General features: G+C 43.1%; 2 protein-coding genes across 2 annotated transcripts; one reads left to right on the top strand and one right to left on the bottom strand.

Moving 5' to 3' along the window:
* Nucleotides 1–3,727: 3,727 nt before the first annotated feature.
* TIMM8B (translocase of inner mitochondrial membrane 8 homolog B) lies at nucleotides 3,728–5,684 on the bottom strand. The gene is made up of 2 exons (XM_069948123.1): nucleotides 5,480–5,684; nucleotides 3,728–4,062 (listed from the first exon to the last, which is right to left on the bottom strand). Exons 1-2 carry the CDS (start codon nucleotides 5,594–5,596, stop codon nucleotides 3,898–3,900), a joined length of 282 nt encoding a protein of 93 aa, XP_069804224.1. The 5' UTR covers nucleotides 5,597–5,684; the 3' UTR covers nucleotides 3,728–3,897.
* A 251-nt stretch (nucleotides 5,685–5,935) lies between these two features.
* On the top strand, nucleotides 5,936–17,072 carry SDHD (succinate dehydrogenase complex subunit D). The gene is made up of 4 exons (XM_069948122.1): nucleotides 5,936–6,040; nucleotides 8,654–8,758; nucleotides 13,136–13,280; nucleotides 16,348–17,072. Exons 1-4 carry the CDS (start codon nucleotides 5,995–5,997, stop codon nucleotides 16,511–16,513), a joined length of 462 nt encoding a protein of 153 aa, XP_069804223.1. The 5' UTR covers nucleotides 5,936–5,994; the 3' UTR covers nucleotides 16,514–17,072.
* The last annotated feature ends 762 nt before the right edge of the window (nucleotides 17,073–17,834 follow it).

Genomic DNA, 17,834 nt, shown 5'->3' with positions numbered 1-17,834 from the left:
TGTTTTTGCTCTTTATTTTGATTTATTACTATACAGTAGTTCCTTAAAGGAGTTATGACATCACAGGCCGGGTCCCACCACAGCAGCTGATTGGCTGGACAGATCTGTGACGTCAGAGCTCGAACCTAGAGACAGCCAAGCAGCGGGGACCGGATCAGCATAGGAACCAGGCAGGAGTTCCTTCCCAGACAAACCAGAGTTACAATGGCCTCAGGTTGCAATATTTTCAACATACAATGGTCTTTCCAGGGCCACTGTAACTTGCAACCACATTCAACATATAATGACACAGCTAGCTGTTCTACAGCACTTTATCTAAGCGACTCTGGTGTCTTAGAGTGCCTTTACACAGTTTTATCTGACAGATTTTTGAAGCCAAAGCCAGGAACAGACTATGAACAGAGAACATGTCATAAAGGAAAGACTGAGATTTCTCCTCTTTTCAAATGTATTCTTGGTTTTGGCTTAAAAAAAATCTGTTAGGAAAATCTCTCTGTGTAAACACGCTTACGGTGCACATATGTTGGATCGTTAGGCACCTGTGCAGTGTTTAGAAAAGTGGTGAATAGGAGAAATCCTGCCAGGGGGCATTCCTAATGATGAAGAGGGCGAGGAGGGAGAAAGGAGAGGCGTCACAAGCCTAGGGCACAGACACTCTAGGCCATGCAATTTTGACACAGCTGGAAGTTTAAAAGTTATTTTTTAGGACAATAACAGCATCACCAGCCAAACGGACCCCATGACAGATCCTGGATTAAAAGCAGCTATTCGAAGGTACAAGCGGTTTTGTGGGGGGGCGGCAGTTTGTGGGTACAGAGTCTCTTTAAGGGGAAGATCCCACCAATCATGAGTAGGTATTACACTGGTAGGAGCACTTAGATGCATACACTGAATTACTGTCTGTAGCCCCTCTACTTTACAGTGCAGTACTACATTTTCCATGCTACTCCTTTAGACACCAATAATACCAGAGCCTGAGGAAGCTCAAGCTCTTCAAGTAGAAACCAATCTACAGCTCTTTCTGTTACATGATTTATTTGTCCTGGTTAGAGTCCATTTACACAGAAAGATTATCTGACAGATTATCTGCCAAAGATTTGAAGCCAAAGCCCACAATGGACCATAAACAGAGATCAGGTCATAAAGGAAAGCCTGAGATGTCTCCTCTTTTCAAATCAGTTCCTGGCTTTGGCTTCAAATCTTATCTACTTCATTGTATTCAATCTACACTTTGTAAAGTTTCTTTGACATGCCAGTGGTTTCAGAAGCCATTACTAGTCCATAGTTATGGTCTCTAGTTACAATGACTTTTACTTCCAATGGTTGTCCAGAAACCACTCAGCAGTGTAACTTAAAACTGGATAAGTTTGGGTGAGTCTTTCTGAATACATCTGTAGGCTCTACTACCTATGACACTGTCCATACAATTTTGTCTGTGAAATTGATAACCGAGGAATGGCAAAAAACCTCACTGTACCGGATAACAAGGGGTAACAAATCCAAGATCATCTTTCCTTTCCTTGTGCTGCTGGTAATTGTTTACATAAATAAAGCTTATTTGCTTTATAATGTGAAATTTAACACACTGTATGACTTTTTTAAAGGGATAGATCCATGTGGGACACTTATTTTTTTTCTTTTAAAGTGTCACTGTTATAACTTTAAAACTCCAAATCAACAGTAGATGTGATATAAAGCAAGTTTACATTTTACATTATTTTTTTTTTAGTTATGCAGTAAAACAAAGCTATACTTACTTGCATGCAGGTCCAGTCTCCTGAAGGCAGCTTTTTAGTCTTGTGCAGGTTGGGAAAAAAAAAAAAAAGACTAAACACAAGCAATCCTGTGTTTCCTATCTGCGCTCACAGAGAAGGCAGTCATGGACTAATGGACCCATTGAGCTGTGACACTCTGTAAGCAGCACAAGACTAAAAAGCTGCCTGCAGGAGACTGGACCTGGATTTCAAATAACTAAAGTATAGCTTCGTTTTACAGCAGGATAACAAAATACACATACAAAAAAATTATCTAGAATATATATATATATATATATATATATATATATATATGCAAAAAAGGGGTCCGTGGAGCCTGTTACGAGTCTCAAAACACAGGAATAGCCAGATATCCCTCTCTCCGGAGAAGGAAGCCCATTGCCAAGGGGTGCCTCCTAGTGGGGAGAGCACCAAACCACCCTGATACGTAGTCCCTCAGGTCCTCACTCTATTGCGAGCTTTAGGACCTAAATAGGGAAACACCAGGGTGGCCCCTGTGAGTCAAAGTCTAACTCTGTGGCGAGTATAACGACATAAGACAAGGGTTACCAAGGCTAGGCATCCATCCACAGACTGCAGTTTCGGGGTATTTGCCCCTCGTCAGTGTGGAGCAGGATTCTGGCTACTGGGGCAATGATAAATAGACCAACAAAACACAGCAATCACTGAACTCAGGGAGAACAGTGAAAAATTCCAATGGAGTACTCATTTACGAGTCTCCATTGATTGTCCCATACAAAATTTAAATATGCAAAAAAGGGGTCCGTGGAGCCTCAGTTATGAGTCTCAAAACACGGGAATAGCCAGATATCCCTCTCTCCAGAGAAGGAAGCCCATTGCCAAGGGGTGCCTCCTAGTGGGGAGAGCACCAAACCACCCTGATACGTAGTCCCTTCAGGTCCTCACTCTGTTGCGAGCTTTAGGACCTAAATAGGGAAACACCAGGGTGGCCCCTGTGAGTCAAAGTCTAACTCTGTGGCAAGTATAACGACATAAGACAAGGGTTACCAAGGCTAGGCATCCATCCACAGACTGCAGTTTCGGGGTATTTGCCCCTCGTCAGTGTGGAGCAGGATTCTGGCTGTGTTTAGTTGGTCTATTTATCATTGCCCCAGTAGCCAGAATCCTGCTCCACACTGACGAGGGGCGAATACCCCGAAACTGCAGTCTGTGGATGGATGCCTAGCCTTGGTAACCACTTGTCTTATGTAGTTATACTCGCCACAGAGTTAGACTTTGACTCACAGGGGCCACCCTGGTGTTTCCCTATTTAGGTCCTAAAGCTCGCAACAGAGTGAGGACCTGAGGGACTACGTATCAGGGTGGTTTGGTGCTCTCCCCACTAGGAGGCACCCCTTGGCAATGGGCTTCCTTCTCTGGAGAGAGGGATATCTGGCTATTCCCGTGTTTTGAGACTCGTAACTGAGGCTCCACGGACCCCTTTTTTGCATATTTAAATTTTGTATGGGACAATCAATGGAGACTCGTAAATGAGTACTCCATTGGAATTTTTCACTGTTCTCCCTGAGTTCAGTGATTGCTGTGTTTTGTTGGTCAATATATATATATATATATATACACATATATATATATATATATATATATATATATATATATATATATATATATATATATATATATATCACACACACACACACACACACATATACACACTTTGCTGTCCAGTGAAAGTGGCATTGGACACTTCTGCTTGCCAATTAATTGGCTGAGCTGCAGAGTTTTGTGCTACTCCCTTCACCTGGAAGTAGAGCACAGAGGAGACCGGGCGCCGTGATAATGGAGGGAGGTACAGGCTCTTTTTATTTTGTCACACACCCTGGGTGCTCCAATAAGATTTTACCAGACACGTTGTTCATCTTACAGCTTTGCTTTCGAAGTAATACTAGAAAGCTCTACAGACATCTCCTATGCATTACCTCAGTACACACAGATATATTTAGGCCAAAGATTTAATCACTTGTTTCTGCAATTTTATATAAATTTCTAAGAAAAATAATAAAACAGTTATATATAAATGCCACCACTACAAAGACGGGATTTCAGTCACATTGCTGACATTACACTCGCTGGCAGAGCTAGGAGTCCATGTGTATCAATGTCATTAAGTTCCTTTTTGTACCATCTGGGCAAAGCGATTGGTAATGGACAGGGTTGTGTCGATAAAACGCTCCACACAGCTGACCAAGCAGCCCTCCGTTCTTGAATCCAGTTTAGTACTAGGTCTGTCCATACACTTGTCCCAACAAACGTCCATAAATTTGTGAACCTGGGAAAAAGAAAATAAAAAACATATATAGAAATTATTCACTTTGCTTTAGTCTTCCTATACTCAAACAGGAAAAGATCAATCACAGCTGGTGGAGGGGGAAGAAGCCGCGGGGGAGTCAAGGACAGTCCTGTTGCAGCATAAACCTGAGATGACAGGTTCCTTTTAAAGCGACTCTGTACCCACAATCTGACCCTTTAAACCACTTGTACCTTCGGATAGCTGCTTTAAATCCAAGATCTGTCCTGGGGTCTGTTTGGCAGGTGATGCAGTTATTGTGCTAAAAAAATACTTTTAAACTTGCAGCGCTGTGGCCTACATTGTGTATGCATTAGACTGGCACAACCTCTCTGTCCCTCCTCCCGCCCTCCTCCTCATTAGGAATGCTCCAGGCAGATTGCCTCCTATTCGTCAGCTGTGAGAGGACGGCACATGGGCTGGATCGTTAAGACACCTGTGCAAATGTTCAGCATGGAGAAAATGTTCCAGTGGCATTCCTAATGATGAAGTTAGGGCACAGATACTCCCGTAGGGCACAGGGCTGCCATGCCAACCCACCAACCCATCCCCCAATGGTCATGCTGCAGGGGCGCTGCAGAGATGTTTCGAGCAGGTCTCCTACCATGTCGGGGGTTGCCCCCAATAAAAGTTGTTAAATCCGGTGCATGGTGGAAGGGGAGAGTTATGAACTAGTCATCTGGGTGGTGTCTGAGCTGTGACTACTACACAGTTCTCTGTCAGCACACTCTGAGCAGTGATTGACAGAGACCTGTTAGTGACCTCTGTGCCTGTCAATCACCCCCACAGCCTGCACTGACAGGCAGAGAACTGGGACTAGTAGTTCATTTTAAAGGGGTTATCCAGTGCTACAAAAATATGGCCACTTTTTCCCCTCTCTTATCTCCAGATTGCGTGGGGTCTGAAAATCAGTTCCATTGAAGTAAATGGAGCTTTATTGCAAACCGCACCTGACCTGGAGACAACAGTAGGGGGAAAAGTGGCCATGTTTTTATAGCGCTGGATAACCCCTTTAATGGCTCCAGATCACAGAGAAGAGGGGATTTTGTCACACTGGGGGCCGGCGGGCCCACCTCCAGTGCTTCATGCCCGGCCAGGGCTTGGTAATAGACCCACACCTTGCCCCAAACCTGGGTGGCGGCTCAAATTATGGCCTGTGTCACCGGCATCCCCACTCTGGTCTGTTCATGTAAAAAACAAAAAAAGCCAAGTACTAGAGGTACATACACTTTAAGCATATCCTAGCACTGTGTGCACCCTATACGGACGTGTGTATTGCCATGGTTACAGGCTACAGCAGGAGGCATGGTCAGCCACAGCTGTCAGTAAATCTACATCTGGCCATACAGCTGGACAGCCCCTCTAAGGCAGCTCTGCACCACGTGTCTGTCGGCCTCACCTGGGCTGTGAACTGCGCCTTCTGCTGCTCCACGGCCAGCATCCTCTGCAGCTCCGCCGCCTCCGCAGGACTGGCGCCCACACCGGACAAGTCCAGGTCCGAATCAAAGTCCGCCATGCTGCGCACTGCTGCGACCTTCAGCTGCTGCAACCACCGTGCAAGACTGACTGACCAGTCATTAACTCGCTTGCCACTCTGATTGGCTAAGCGTAAAAACCAAATAGAGGCGTGAAACGCTCCATTAGGTTCCTATTGGTTAAAGGGCTATCAGGATTTCCTCTCTTCTGATTGGCTACCTGTTTTCAGTTTGACTTTCCGTCTCAATCACGAGTGGCGATTGTAGTTCCCTTATTTAAACTCATAAGCAGTGTTCTTACTAAACGGAGGTGTTATTCTCCATGTACAATATCAATAAAGTTATTTCAAACACTTTGTATTAATAAAGTTTTGTTGTGCCAAAACTGCTCTGCTTCACTTCCGGGTCGCGGTGTCACCTTGGTTGGGTGTCAGGCAAGATGGCGGCTTTGGTGAGAGTGGGTGCTGTGTGCAGGGCGAGCAGAGGTGAGCCCGGATCTATAAACCTTCTAGTCTCATTTCTCACCGTGCTCCTTATAATTCATACCTACACATGCGTGGGGTGATGGGTTTTTTTTAATCGTTTTTACCATATCTTTATTGTTCATAACAGAACATCACATGGTGTAGTTGGGTTGTCAGTGCATGCTGGGGGTTGTAGTTTTTTTCCCCTCATAAGACTTCAGGAAGAGTTTATCGTTGCAGCATAGTAATGGTGGCTGTGAGTGGGTGATGCTTTATTGGTGCTGTACAATAAGCACATGTCTCCTTACCACTAACCACATCACTAATACCTGGTTACTCTTAGCCCTTCACTAATGGTGATATACATTAATATACAACATAATGATGTCACTATATGACTATACTATATGTCACACTGATCTCAGATGTTCAGTGACACCAGGTTTGTAGTATTGTACTGCCACATTGCATGTCATTCATGTGAGTGGTGCACTATGCTATATCTATAGAAAGAAAATAACATACATTTTATGCAGCCAGAGTCACTGGGTAGCCTTTGCCTTATGTGCATAGGAAATGAGGCTGGGTCCCTGTACGAACAGGCAGCTTTGGCAGTTTGGACCCTACGACAACTCCCACGAGACAACAGTGGTGGTCACCTTGCTTGTCAGTCAGATTTCTACAGAAGTCAAAAATAATTTTCCAAATCAATTATTCAAATAGGAGAGTTCCTCAGTTTATCTTATTTACTAGGGATTGTTTAGTATTTTAGTAGAAAAATGGTTTTGCAAATGGTGTTTTTCTGGAAAGTGCCAGAACAAAATGTTACAGACAAAACACACACACACATACTAACTATATATATATATATATATATATATATATATATATATATATATATATATATATGTATGTATATGTATATTCATTTTCTTATACTGCAGTATGCTGTGGTGTTATTTCACCTAGTCAGTTGTGATTTTCCTATATTAAACCTCTAGAATTAGGAGAAAAGAAAGCGTAAACACAACTGAAAAGACACAAAAAACACGTACTAATATACATTATTTCGGAGAAGGATGCCACAAAAGTTGCTTCATAGAGCAGTACTTCCCAAACTGTGAGGCGCCCCCTAGTAGTTGGTGAGGCTCAGCTGGGGAGAGGTAGTTCTCACAAAAGTGACTATAAGCTTCACAGTCCTTTCCCTGACAGTAGCAATCTCTGGTTTAGGAACCTTATGGACTCATTTTGTACTTATTTAATGTTGTACAGAGTTTAGGAGACAAATGAAGGTTAGACTGAGCAATAGTATTTATATGTGCATGGACTTTCACTATAGATGGCGAGGACCCAGCATCCTCCTGGTCAGTCTGGTGAGGCCCAGGCATCATCTTGTTTATTGAGTGAGGCTCAAGAAAACGTTTAAGAAGCACTGTCATAGAGGACACCTATGTAGCAAAGCTTTGAAATGAATGCAGACAAGCTGTAATACCACACATGACCTGATGACAGTGTGGTGCTGTTTTTTTGTTTCGTTTTTTTCTTGGGGGGAACAAATCAGTCATGTTTTCCTAATCATAGAGAACCCCTTTACGTTATACAAAAAAAAAAAAAAAAAAAATATATATATATATATATATATATATATATATATATATATATATAAATAGATATAGATAGATAGATAGATAGATAGATATATTACTTTGCAGGAAATGTATCACTGCCTGCCAATTCTTCTATCACTGTACTCGGGACCAAATGCTAAACTAAACATAGCATTAGAAAGCTGATCAGGATTAAACCAATTAATCCAGCTTATCCATTAAGGCGCAGGGATCAGTCCTATAGAAGTAAATAGGAAGAGCCTTACATGCCGTTACACTGTACACCCTGCTCTATAGTCATGTGATTCACTTCCCAGAGTCTTCCTGAGAATGCAGCGTGACAAGTGACTGTATTTTGGCAGAAATACAAGGAAGTTATTCACACTCCGTCATCTGTGCATAGTTTAGTATTTTACCGTCAGTGCTTAGGGTTTATTGTTTTTTCTTCTTCGTCTTAGGAAAAGCAACATTTAGTTAAATATAAGCCATAAAAATCTATATACTCACCAGTTCCCTTCAGAGCCGTGCTCCATCACTAGGGCAGTACAGTGACATCCTATACGGCCCATGTGATGGCAGCACAGCATTGCTGTTATGGGGCCAATTTCCGACACCCGCCAGGTTGCCATGAGTAGAAAGTGACGGCATATCCTACTAATGTGCTTATGCAATGAATACAACCCAGACTATCTTGGCACTTATACTATAAGATCAAATTCCACTACTCACACACTTTTAGTAGCATAAATATTCTTCACTTCACCCAGCACTATACAGTTAGCACAGTTACTTAGCTCATCTGAAACCGTTCTGATTGCATTGGTTATTTAAGAATCTTTTAACAGGAGGTGGTGGACTCCTAAAACAAAATGTCCTCAGGTGTGGCCTGAGTATTTACTGTTATATCCTAGTAATATACTATAGCTTTATAGCATGTGAAAACCCTTTTAAGTACATTTATTGTTTCCTTATAGTTGTAATAAATTTGTTGTTGTGTAACTAATCCTATTGTGCTTTCTCATTTTAGCTTTCCCCTTCAGTAAATCGATGCTGATAAGACCTGCCTTGTTTTTGCCACAAGACAGAAGTTCATTACAAGCATGCCCAGCCCAGGTGTCTCAGAATCGTCACGGTATGCTACAAAAAAACTCTTATTGCATCTCTTAGAGAACTCCTGGACAGTTCAGCACAAGTGTTCCTTCTGCTGGCTATACATGCCAGGAGTACAGGAGGAGGCCATGGTGCCCAGTCAAAAACTGAAAGCAAAGAGAGCATACAACCTTCACCTAAGCTATTGTAACCCCAGGCTGGTTTCACAGCAATACTAACTTAGGGTCCATTTACACAGAAAGATTATCTGACAGATTATTTGCCTAAGATTTGAAGCCAAAACCAGGAATGGATTTGAAAAGAAGAGAAATCTCAGGCTTTCCTTTATGACCTGATCTCTGTTTATAGTCTGTTTCTGGCTTTGGCTTCAAATCTTTGGCAGATAATCTGTCAGATAATCTTTCTGTGTAAAAGGGCCCTTAATTTCACTGTCCTTGATATTAACCCTTTAAGGACGGGGCCCATTTTCGTTTTTACGTTTTCGGTTTTTCCTCCTTGTGTTTAAAAGGTCATAGCACTTGCATTTTTCCACCTAGAAACCCACATGACCCCTTATTTTTTGCGTCACTAATTGTACTTTGCAATTACAGGCTGAATTTTTGCATAAAGTACACTGCGAAACCAGAAAAAAATTCAAAGTGTGGTGAAATTGAAAAAAAAAAAGCATTTCTTTTATTTGGGGGAAATGTGTTTTTACGCCATTCGCCCTGGGGTAAAACTGACTTGTTATGCATGTTCCTCAAGTTGTTACGATTAAAACGATATATAACATGTATAACTTATATTGTATCTGATGGCCTGTAAAAAATTCAAACCGTTGTTAACCAATATACGTTCCTTAAAATCGCTCCATTCCCAGGCTTATAGCGCTTTTATCCTTTGGTCTATGGGGCTGTGCGAGGTGTCATTTTTTGCGCCATGATGTGATCTTTCTATCGGTACCTTGATTGCGCATATACGACTTTTTGATCGCTTTTTATTAAATTTTTTCTGGATTTGATGCGACCAAAAATGCGCAATTTTGCACTTTGGGATTTTTTTGCGCTGACGCTGTTTACCGTACGAGATCAGGAATGTGATTAATTAATAGTTTGGGCGATTACGCACGCGGCGATAGCAAACATGTTTATTTATTTATTTATTTGTTTACTTTTATTTAAAACCTGGGAAAAGGGGGGTGATTCAGACTTTTATTAGGGGAGGGGGCTTTTTACTATTAACAACACTTTTTTTTTTTTTTTACACATATACTAGAAGCCCCCCTGGGGGACTTCTAGTATATACACTTGGATCTCTCATTGAGATCGGCACTCGTTTGCTTTCGGCTGCTGCAGCCGAAAACGAACGAGTGCCGAGCTGAGGACGGCGCCATCTTGGACGCGTCCCCGGCCGGCATCAGTAACGGAGATCGCTCCTCCGGGACAAGGTCCCGGAGGAGCGATCTCCCCCACTAGACCCCAGGGAAACGTTGCCTCCGGTAATCGGAGGCAGCTGTCAACTTTGACAGCTGCCTCTGATTAGCTAATTAGCGGGCACGGCGATCAGACCGTGCCCGCTAATAGCAGCGGTCCCGGGCTACTCACGGCACCCGGGATCGCGGCACTTCAAAGCGGGGCCGCCGCGCGGCCCCGCTTTGAAGTGCAAGTGAGGACATATGACGTAGGGGTACGTCATATGTCCTTAAGAGGTTAAAAGCGCAACTATAAAATATTTTGACCTTTCAGTTTTAGTTAGCTTAGGTCATAAGACTTTTTGCAATATACATTAATAACCTAAAATGAACAGTTTTTTAAATACATAAGGCTGACTATGCCCTTACAGCTCTGTCTGGCTCTGAGTTATTTCTGCATTCCTGCTGGACACGCCCCCTCCCTGGAGATCCGTCCTGAGTGTACAGACTCTGACAGGAGGATCAGATAACAGCCCTGACACAGACACAAACAAATCCTCCTCCCCCTCCCCTCACCTCCTAGCAGCACGTTCTCCCCCCTCCCCTCACAGAGGTGACTAAGCAGAGCTGAGGGTGTTGTGTGTGAGGAGCAGTGCAGGGGAGGAGATGGATGGAGGAACAAGTACTCAGTGCTTCAACAAGAAGGGACATCCCAGCCATGACCCAGCCAATGTACTGCATGAGGGAGAGTGGGTGAGTCACTGATGGGAGGACTACAAGTCCCAGCACAACACAGCTGTAGTCCTTCCATAGTACATATAACATTCACTATCAGATGTGCCCCCACCTCCATGACTGACATCCTACAGTGTAATGAGAGCAGATGACTGTATCTAATCCCAATGTGTGTGATACCATCTGTTGGAGCTCTGTATCTAATCTTACATTGTGATACTGTATGCTGGGGCTGTATCTAATCCTGCTATGTGTGATACATCTGCTAAGGTGCTGGTCAGTGAATGGAGGAAGCCAGCCAGGGAGATGAGGGATAGGCCACGCCCACTATGTCTCAGCTAGAAGAAAAATTCATTTATTCCTCTGAGCCAAACAACTGGGGATATCTCAGCAAGCGTACACGCTATCAACGTAGGGCTCTTTTTAAAGGGTAACACATGGGCTTTTTATTTGAGGAATTTGATTTTTTTGGCTACTGAAATTATAGTTGCGCTTTAAAATAACTTCTGTTAAATTCTCAAACATGTTAAAAGTTACTTATTGTATCGGGTCTCCGGAGCAATCCTAAGAGTTGGCTAGGGGAGTATGCAGCAGGGCATTCCACCAGTGCTGCTGTATCTCAGGAGTGAGACCCACTGCCATCAGTGCCTTCTTACAAATATAAGAGGGTGTCAAGGAAGTCCAGCAGCATCCAAGGTAGGGAATAATCCTCAAATCTGTATGGCATTCCCAAATACAGATGAGCAATGTTTCAACCCTCATGGGACTTTATCAAGATGGAACATCACTTGCCTGTACTCTGGAATGCAATAAAGGTTTGAGGTTTATTCATTATTGTGGTTGCTGTTGGACTTCCTTCATTCTGAATGTTTAAAAAAGAAGTTCGGCGAAAATTTTTATTAAAGTATTGTATTGCCCCCCCCCCCCCCCCCCCAAAAAAAAAAAAAAAGTTATACAAATCCCCAATATACACTTATTACGGGAAATGCTTATAAAGTGCTTTTCTCCCTGCACTTACTACTGCATCAAGGCTTCACTTCCTGGATAACATGGTGATGTCACTTCCTGGATAAAATGGTGATGTCACGACCCGACTCCCAGAGCTGTGCGGGCTGTGGTTGCTAGAGAGGATGATGGCAGGGGGATCCTCAGTGTCCTGTGTCCCTCAGTGTCCCCCGCCATCATCCTCTCCAGCAGCCACAGCCCGCACAGCTCTGGGAGTCGGGTTGTGACATCACCATGTTATCCAGGAAGTGACATCACCATTTTATCCAGGAAGTGAAGCCTTGATGCAGTAGTAAGTGCAGGGAAAAAAGCACTTTATAAGCATTTCCCGTAATAAGAGTATATTGGTGATTTGTATAACTTTTGGGGGGCAATACAATACGTTAATAAAAAATTCTGATGGACTTCTCCTTTAGGCTATGTTCACACTGCGTATGTTTCCGTCTGCAGTTCTTACGCCGCCGTACATGTGCGGCTGAAACTACGGCTGTGGGAAAAATCGACATGCGCCGGATGCATAGGCACCGCGAACATACGCCCGTAGTACAGTTCTGCCTCCCTAGCTTGTTTCGAAGCGATCTGAAGCTGGTCATTTACTTGGAAATCTTCGCCCAGCCCAATAAAACTCACAGAACCTTTTGGATTGAAAAATCAAGTTCAATTTGGCTGAAATAAGTACTCCGTACGGGACCGCATGGAAATCCACGGCCGTGAGTTTCAACATTTCCGTCCTCTAACAATGGTCTTGTTCATTTTTCACGGCGCCGTATACGATCCGGCCGTAAGCTCATACGTAGTGTGCATTGTGCGGCCGTATATTGTATACTTTCAAGTGAACGCATCAACCTCAAAACTACGTGCGTATATTTGCGGTTCGCACTACGGACGGAAACATACACAGTGTGAACATAGCCCCCAACTGGACTTTATCAAGGTAAAACGTCACTTGCCTGTACTTGGGAATGCAATAAAGATTTGAGCATTATTCATAATTGTGGACGCTGTTGGACTTCCTTGATTGTGAATGTTTAAGTGAGGCCTTCTAGATATTTTTTTAATAGTTTTGTTAGTGTGTTCTATGGAAGAAGTTGTCACGTTGACAAAGTCCTATTCCATAATAAGGCAGGGCACTGGCAGAGGACATACTACTGTTTGCCTCGTCTTCCCTAGTTGTTGTCTGAATCTTTTCTTTCCTTTGACTTCATAGATTATATTATATTGTACTTTCCCAATTCTTTTTTATATGATCATGTTTTGTTCTTTTTATAGCCTCCTCCAAATCCGCCTCCCTTCACTGGACGGCAGAGAGAACGGTCAGCGCACTTCTCCTAGGCCTTATACCTGCAGCTTTTATGTATCCTGGAGGGGCTATGGACTATTCACTGGCTGCAGCCCTTACCCTTCATGGACACTGGTAAGCAAACCACTAAACACTTTATAGGTATACAGCACAGATTACATAGGTTGAAAATGGATTTTATCAGATACTGACCCGTCTTTATCAAAATTCATCAACTATAGATAATTATAGACCTGACTGTATGATCCAGAGAGAGAATAAGCAAAACTCCACCAAATATCACTACAAAAATATTCACTTGCTTATACTGTCCAAAGAACAACAACATAAGCTATGTTAGCAATATATGTTTATAGGAGACCATTCACCTCCCCTCAAATGTCTGTTGTAGTAATACCTGTTTCTAGGATATACAATATTCTGACATATCCATTTACACAGGCCGATGCGGGCACCATAGTAAGCATTAAAGAGGATGTACCATCAGGCAGGGCTGTGGAGTCAGTAAGCCACAGCTCCGACTCCTGAATTTTATCAGGACCGACTCTGACTCCTGCTCCTTCATAAATGGCCAGTCATATACCAGGGGATTTATTTATCACACTGGCTCAGCAGCTTCTCCCTAATGTATTACATGATCCTGGGGCGACTTCTGAGGGAATGAGGAAAGATATAAAGCAGCTTCTCCTGTGTGTGTGCAGTGGATGCAGCCAGTCTCCAGCCTCCATGTCCTGAACTACTCACAACTAGACTAGATAGAGCGGGTGGTCTTTTCCTGCTGACAATCTTCTATGTTTCTAACTAAATATTCACCATACACACAGAAACACTGCTAACAATGCCAAATACCTGGAATATAGATGTCAGCCATAGTGATATAGAGGGGGTCACACATAGTGATATAGAGGGGTCGCTGTGGGTGCGAAGGTACGCCATAGTGTGCGAGCGCACACACACACACTGCAGCCATAGCATACACATGCAGCCTGCTGCAGCCATAGCACACACACACAGCTGCAGCCATAGAACACTGAAGAAAATGTTGGTACATTTTTTCCAACTCCACCCAAAACTAGTTCCGACTAAGACTCCACGACTCCGACTCCACAGCCCTGCCATCAGATACACTCTCTATAAAATTACAAATGAATCGAATTCCCGCGTATGGCGCCGCTCTATTCATGGTTACTGGCCGGGAGTGAAGCACTGGAGGCAGGCCGTCCTGCCCCCAGTAGGAGGAAACCCCCACCCCTCCTTGACGCAGCTTCATTAGAATCAATGGAGCCGCGTCATGGAGGGGCAAGGGTTTCCTCCCGCGGGCCGTGGTTCAAAAAAAGGCTTCCCCGTGCCGGTGCTCTCCGATTCATGTGTAATTTTAAAGAGAGTGTTCCTGATGGTACATCCTCTTTAAGAGATTACACATGTCTAAATCACTCACAGCCTAGGCCACATGTATGATGGCTGGATTGTACATCTGGCCCTTTAACGTCACCACTGTCTGTTGCATACCAGCTGCTTACACAGAGTGTTGTGCGTCCATTAATGATGATTTTATTAGCTGCACAAAAAATGTGATTAACCCGAAGAACAAGTATTTTCTTGTTTGCTTGCTGATCACTGCCTATTTTACACAGGCTGACTATCGTGTTCGAGCATTCCTTTAAACACTTGTTCGTCCTATAATTGGCTTGTGTAAGAGGGTATTTGGAGGTGTTAATATGTGGCACATTTTATACAGTGAAATGGGGCTTTTGCAGCAAGTTACAAAAATGCATGCTCTATTCTTATAGGTGGAACAGTCACAATGTTTGCAACAAATCTGACACATGTGAACTTAGCCTTTTACTTCTTGGCCTTCTCATAATCAACACATGCATCAGCATTTGCCTTCGTAATTATGTATTGTTGGCATAGCCAGCATAGAATCTCATCCACTAGCAATGTTTAAAGGGGTATTCCGTTCAGAATTTATTTTAGCCAGATTAAGCCTATGGCCACCTGAGATGGGACATCGCCATGGCCAGTGTTTGGCTTAAAGGGCTGTCACTGCCAGACGAGTCTGTCTTCGAAGTAGAGGTGGGGGCATTCAGCCAGGACCCAAAGATGATGCAGGAGGACACCAGAAAATCTCTAAATAAGAATAGGCTGTTTGTTATGTTCTTTGCCTGGGCAGCAACATATTAAAAGTTAAAGGGGTATTCCACTCAAACATATTTTTTTGATTTGTTGCTGCCCATGGTGAGACTAACAATTCCTTCCATACTTGTTGTTATCTATTCAGTCTCCTTTCCCCAGTTCTCCGCTGCTGCTTTCTACTGAAAACACAAAAATCTGTGTATGAGTTGTTCTCTCTGTCTCCCCCTTCTTTCTGAGAAAGGTAATTGACTGGCTGTATTTGCAACGTTGTAGCTTGTTTTTAATGCTGGGAGGGTTAATCACAGTGAGTTCCATCAGCAACTTGAGCTCAGAATAACTCTGCCAGCATTACAAAGAAACTACAGTGTTGCAGATACAGCCAGTCAGGGACTTGTTTACATCAGCTGTCTCAGAAAGGAGGGGGAGACAGAGAAACTCATACACAGATTTTAGTGTTTTCAGCAGAAAAGTTGCTGATGAACTAACTGTGATTTACCCTCCTAACATTACAAAGAAGCTTCAATGTTGCAGATACAGCAAGTCAGGGACGTGTTTAAATCAGCTTTCTCAGAAGGGAGGGGGGAGGAGGGCGTGACAGAGAGAACAACTCACAGATTTTTGTGTTTTCAGCAGAAAGAAGCAGCTGAGAACTGGGGAAAGGAGACAGAATAGGTAATAACAAGTATGGAAGGAATTGTTAGTCTCACCATGGGCAGCAACATATCAAAAGTTATATTTGCGTGGAATACCCCTTGATTCTGAGCAAAATACCACTTTAAAGGTATTGCATGGCCGAGACTGTCAACCTCTCTTTGTCAGAAAAAGATTGACCTTCTTAAAAGAAAATGAAGTTATGTTATTGATATACATCCGGAAGGTTGTCAGATGTGTTCCACTGACCAAGGATCTTTGTATCTAGATAAAAGAAAAAAAAAAACCTGTACCATGTGGTATATGCCTATTCTCCTATCTAGCTGAGCAGTACCATGCCAGGCATTTTGGGTGACATTGCATTTAATCTCTGTGCATTTGTTCTGTTCTTCAGGGGTCTTGGGCAGGTGGTGACTGACTACGTTCACGGAGATGCAAAGGTTAAGCTGGCCAACACAGGACTGCTGGCGCTCTCATCCCTAACGTTTGCTGGTCTTTGTTATTTCAACTACCACGATGTGGGCATCTGCAAAGCGGTTGCAATGCTGTGGAGCCTGTGATTTGCTCTGCAGATAAATATATATATATATGGCACTTGTATTTTATGCCTTCGAGGGATGAGGCAGGGGGTTCAACAATAATAACCACCTGCTAGAAGTTGGAGGAACGTAGGACTATCCCCTGCCTGAAGTACAGTACACGCCGTCCAGTTTGGTTTGTACCAGTGTACTCTTCTCTGAAGCAAACTCCACATGCTGATTCATAACTGCTTAAAATGATATCGGATATATTAGTATGTTAAATACATGACCTACATTTTACAGTATCCAGAGAGACAAAGACTTTAATTATTGGGATAGGTTAATCTACAATCCATTCTTACATTTGGGTGTTACTGTTCCAGCTTTTGTGGTCTCTGCTAAAAGTTTAATTCTTCACCTGCCGGACTGATCAATGTAATGTCAGGTCTTCCAGATGGTGAAGACATCCTTGTCTGGTTCTGCAGGTAACTCATAATTGTTATCTCATTTTTTCATTAAAGAAAGTTATAAAAATAGATGAAGGACACATAAACTCACAATAACGTTTGTTTAAGGAAATAAAGACGATACAAGCAAAGTTTGGTTTGTTGTTTTTATTTTTCATCCGGCAGGGGCATTTATCTGTAGTGTGAACCAACCCATATTGCTACTATCAATGATAACTTACATAATGCCTAAATAATACCGCCGTATTATGACCCCTATCATTACTACTACTGCTACAGACCATATAGACGCTACAAGAGTTTACAGTACAATTACATCCAGTGATTCACAGGTGACATCTTCTCTTATCAGGGTAGTTCACTTTTCTTCTCTATCTGGCCCAGACCATGCCCATTATTCTGAAGAACCTACCAGATGTCCATCATGGGCTCTGCGTTCTTCCAGTTCCCTCCTCACCTTTCCACAGGGGGGATGGGTAGGCCCCCCATTAGGTAGGCAGGTTGCTCCATTAGATATGAAGGTGCCCCTCGTAGGTAATTTACTTTATTAGGTAGGTCCCCCAGTAGCTAGTCTTCCCTATTAGGTAGTGGTGTCCTCTCCAGGTAGGTCTATTATATGTAATTTCCCCCTTTAGCCCCATAGATAATTTCCTCTATTAGCCAAGTCCCTGGTACATAGTCTTCACTGTTAGAACTACCCCCTCACCCCGATTTCTTCAATTTGCCCCCAACCCCCTATAAGTTGTTTCCCAATTAGCCAGATCCCCCTGTAGACAAGTTTCCCCATCTCATATGAATGAGGGAGTTATAAGGATCCCTTTATAGGAAAAAATATATATATATATTTTTTCCCCAAGGGTCCTCAAATGGTTAAAAGCTCAAAAGCTAGTGTT

The sequence above is a fragment of the Dendropsophus ebraccatus genome, chromosome 12 (genome assembly GCF_027789765.1).
Source record: "Dendropsophus ebraccatus isolate aDenEbr1 chromosome 12, aDenEbr1.pat, whole genome shotgun sequence".
Taxonomy (NCBI): domain Eukaryota; kingdom Metazoa; phylum Chordata; class Amphibia; order Anura; family Hylidae; genus Dendropsophus; species Dendropsophus ebraccatus.
This window is presented reverse-complemented; position numbering and strand designations above follow the sequence as displayed.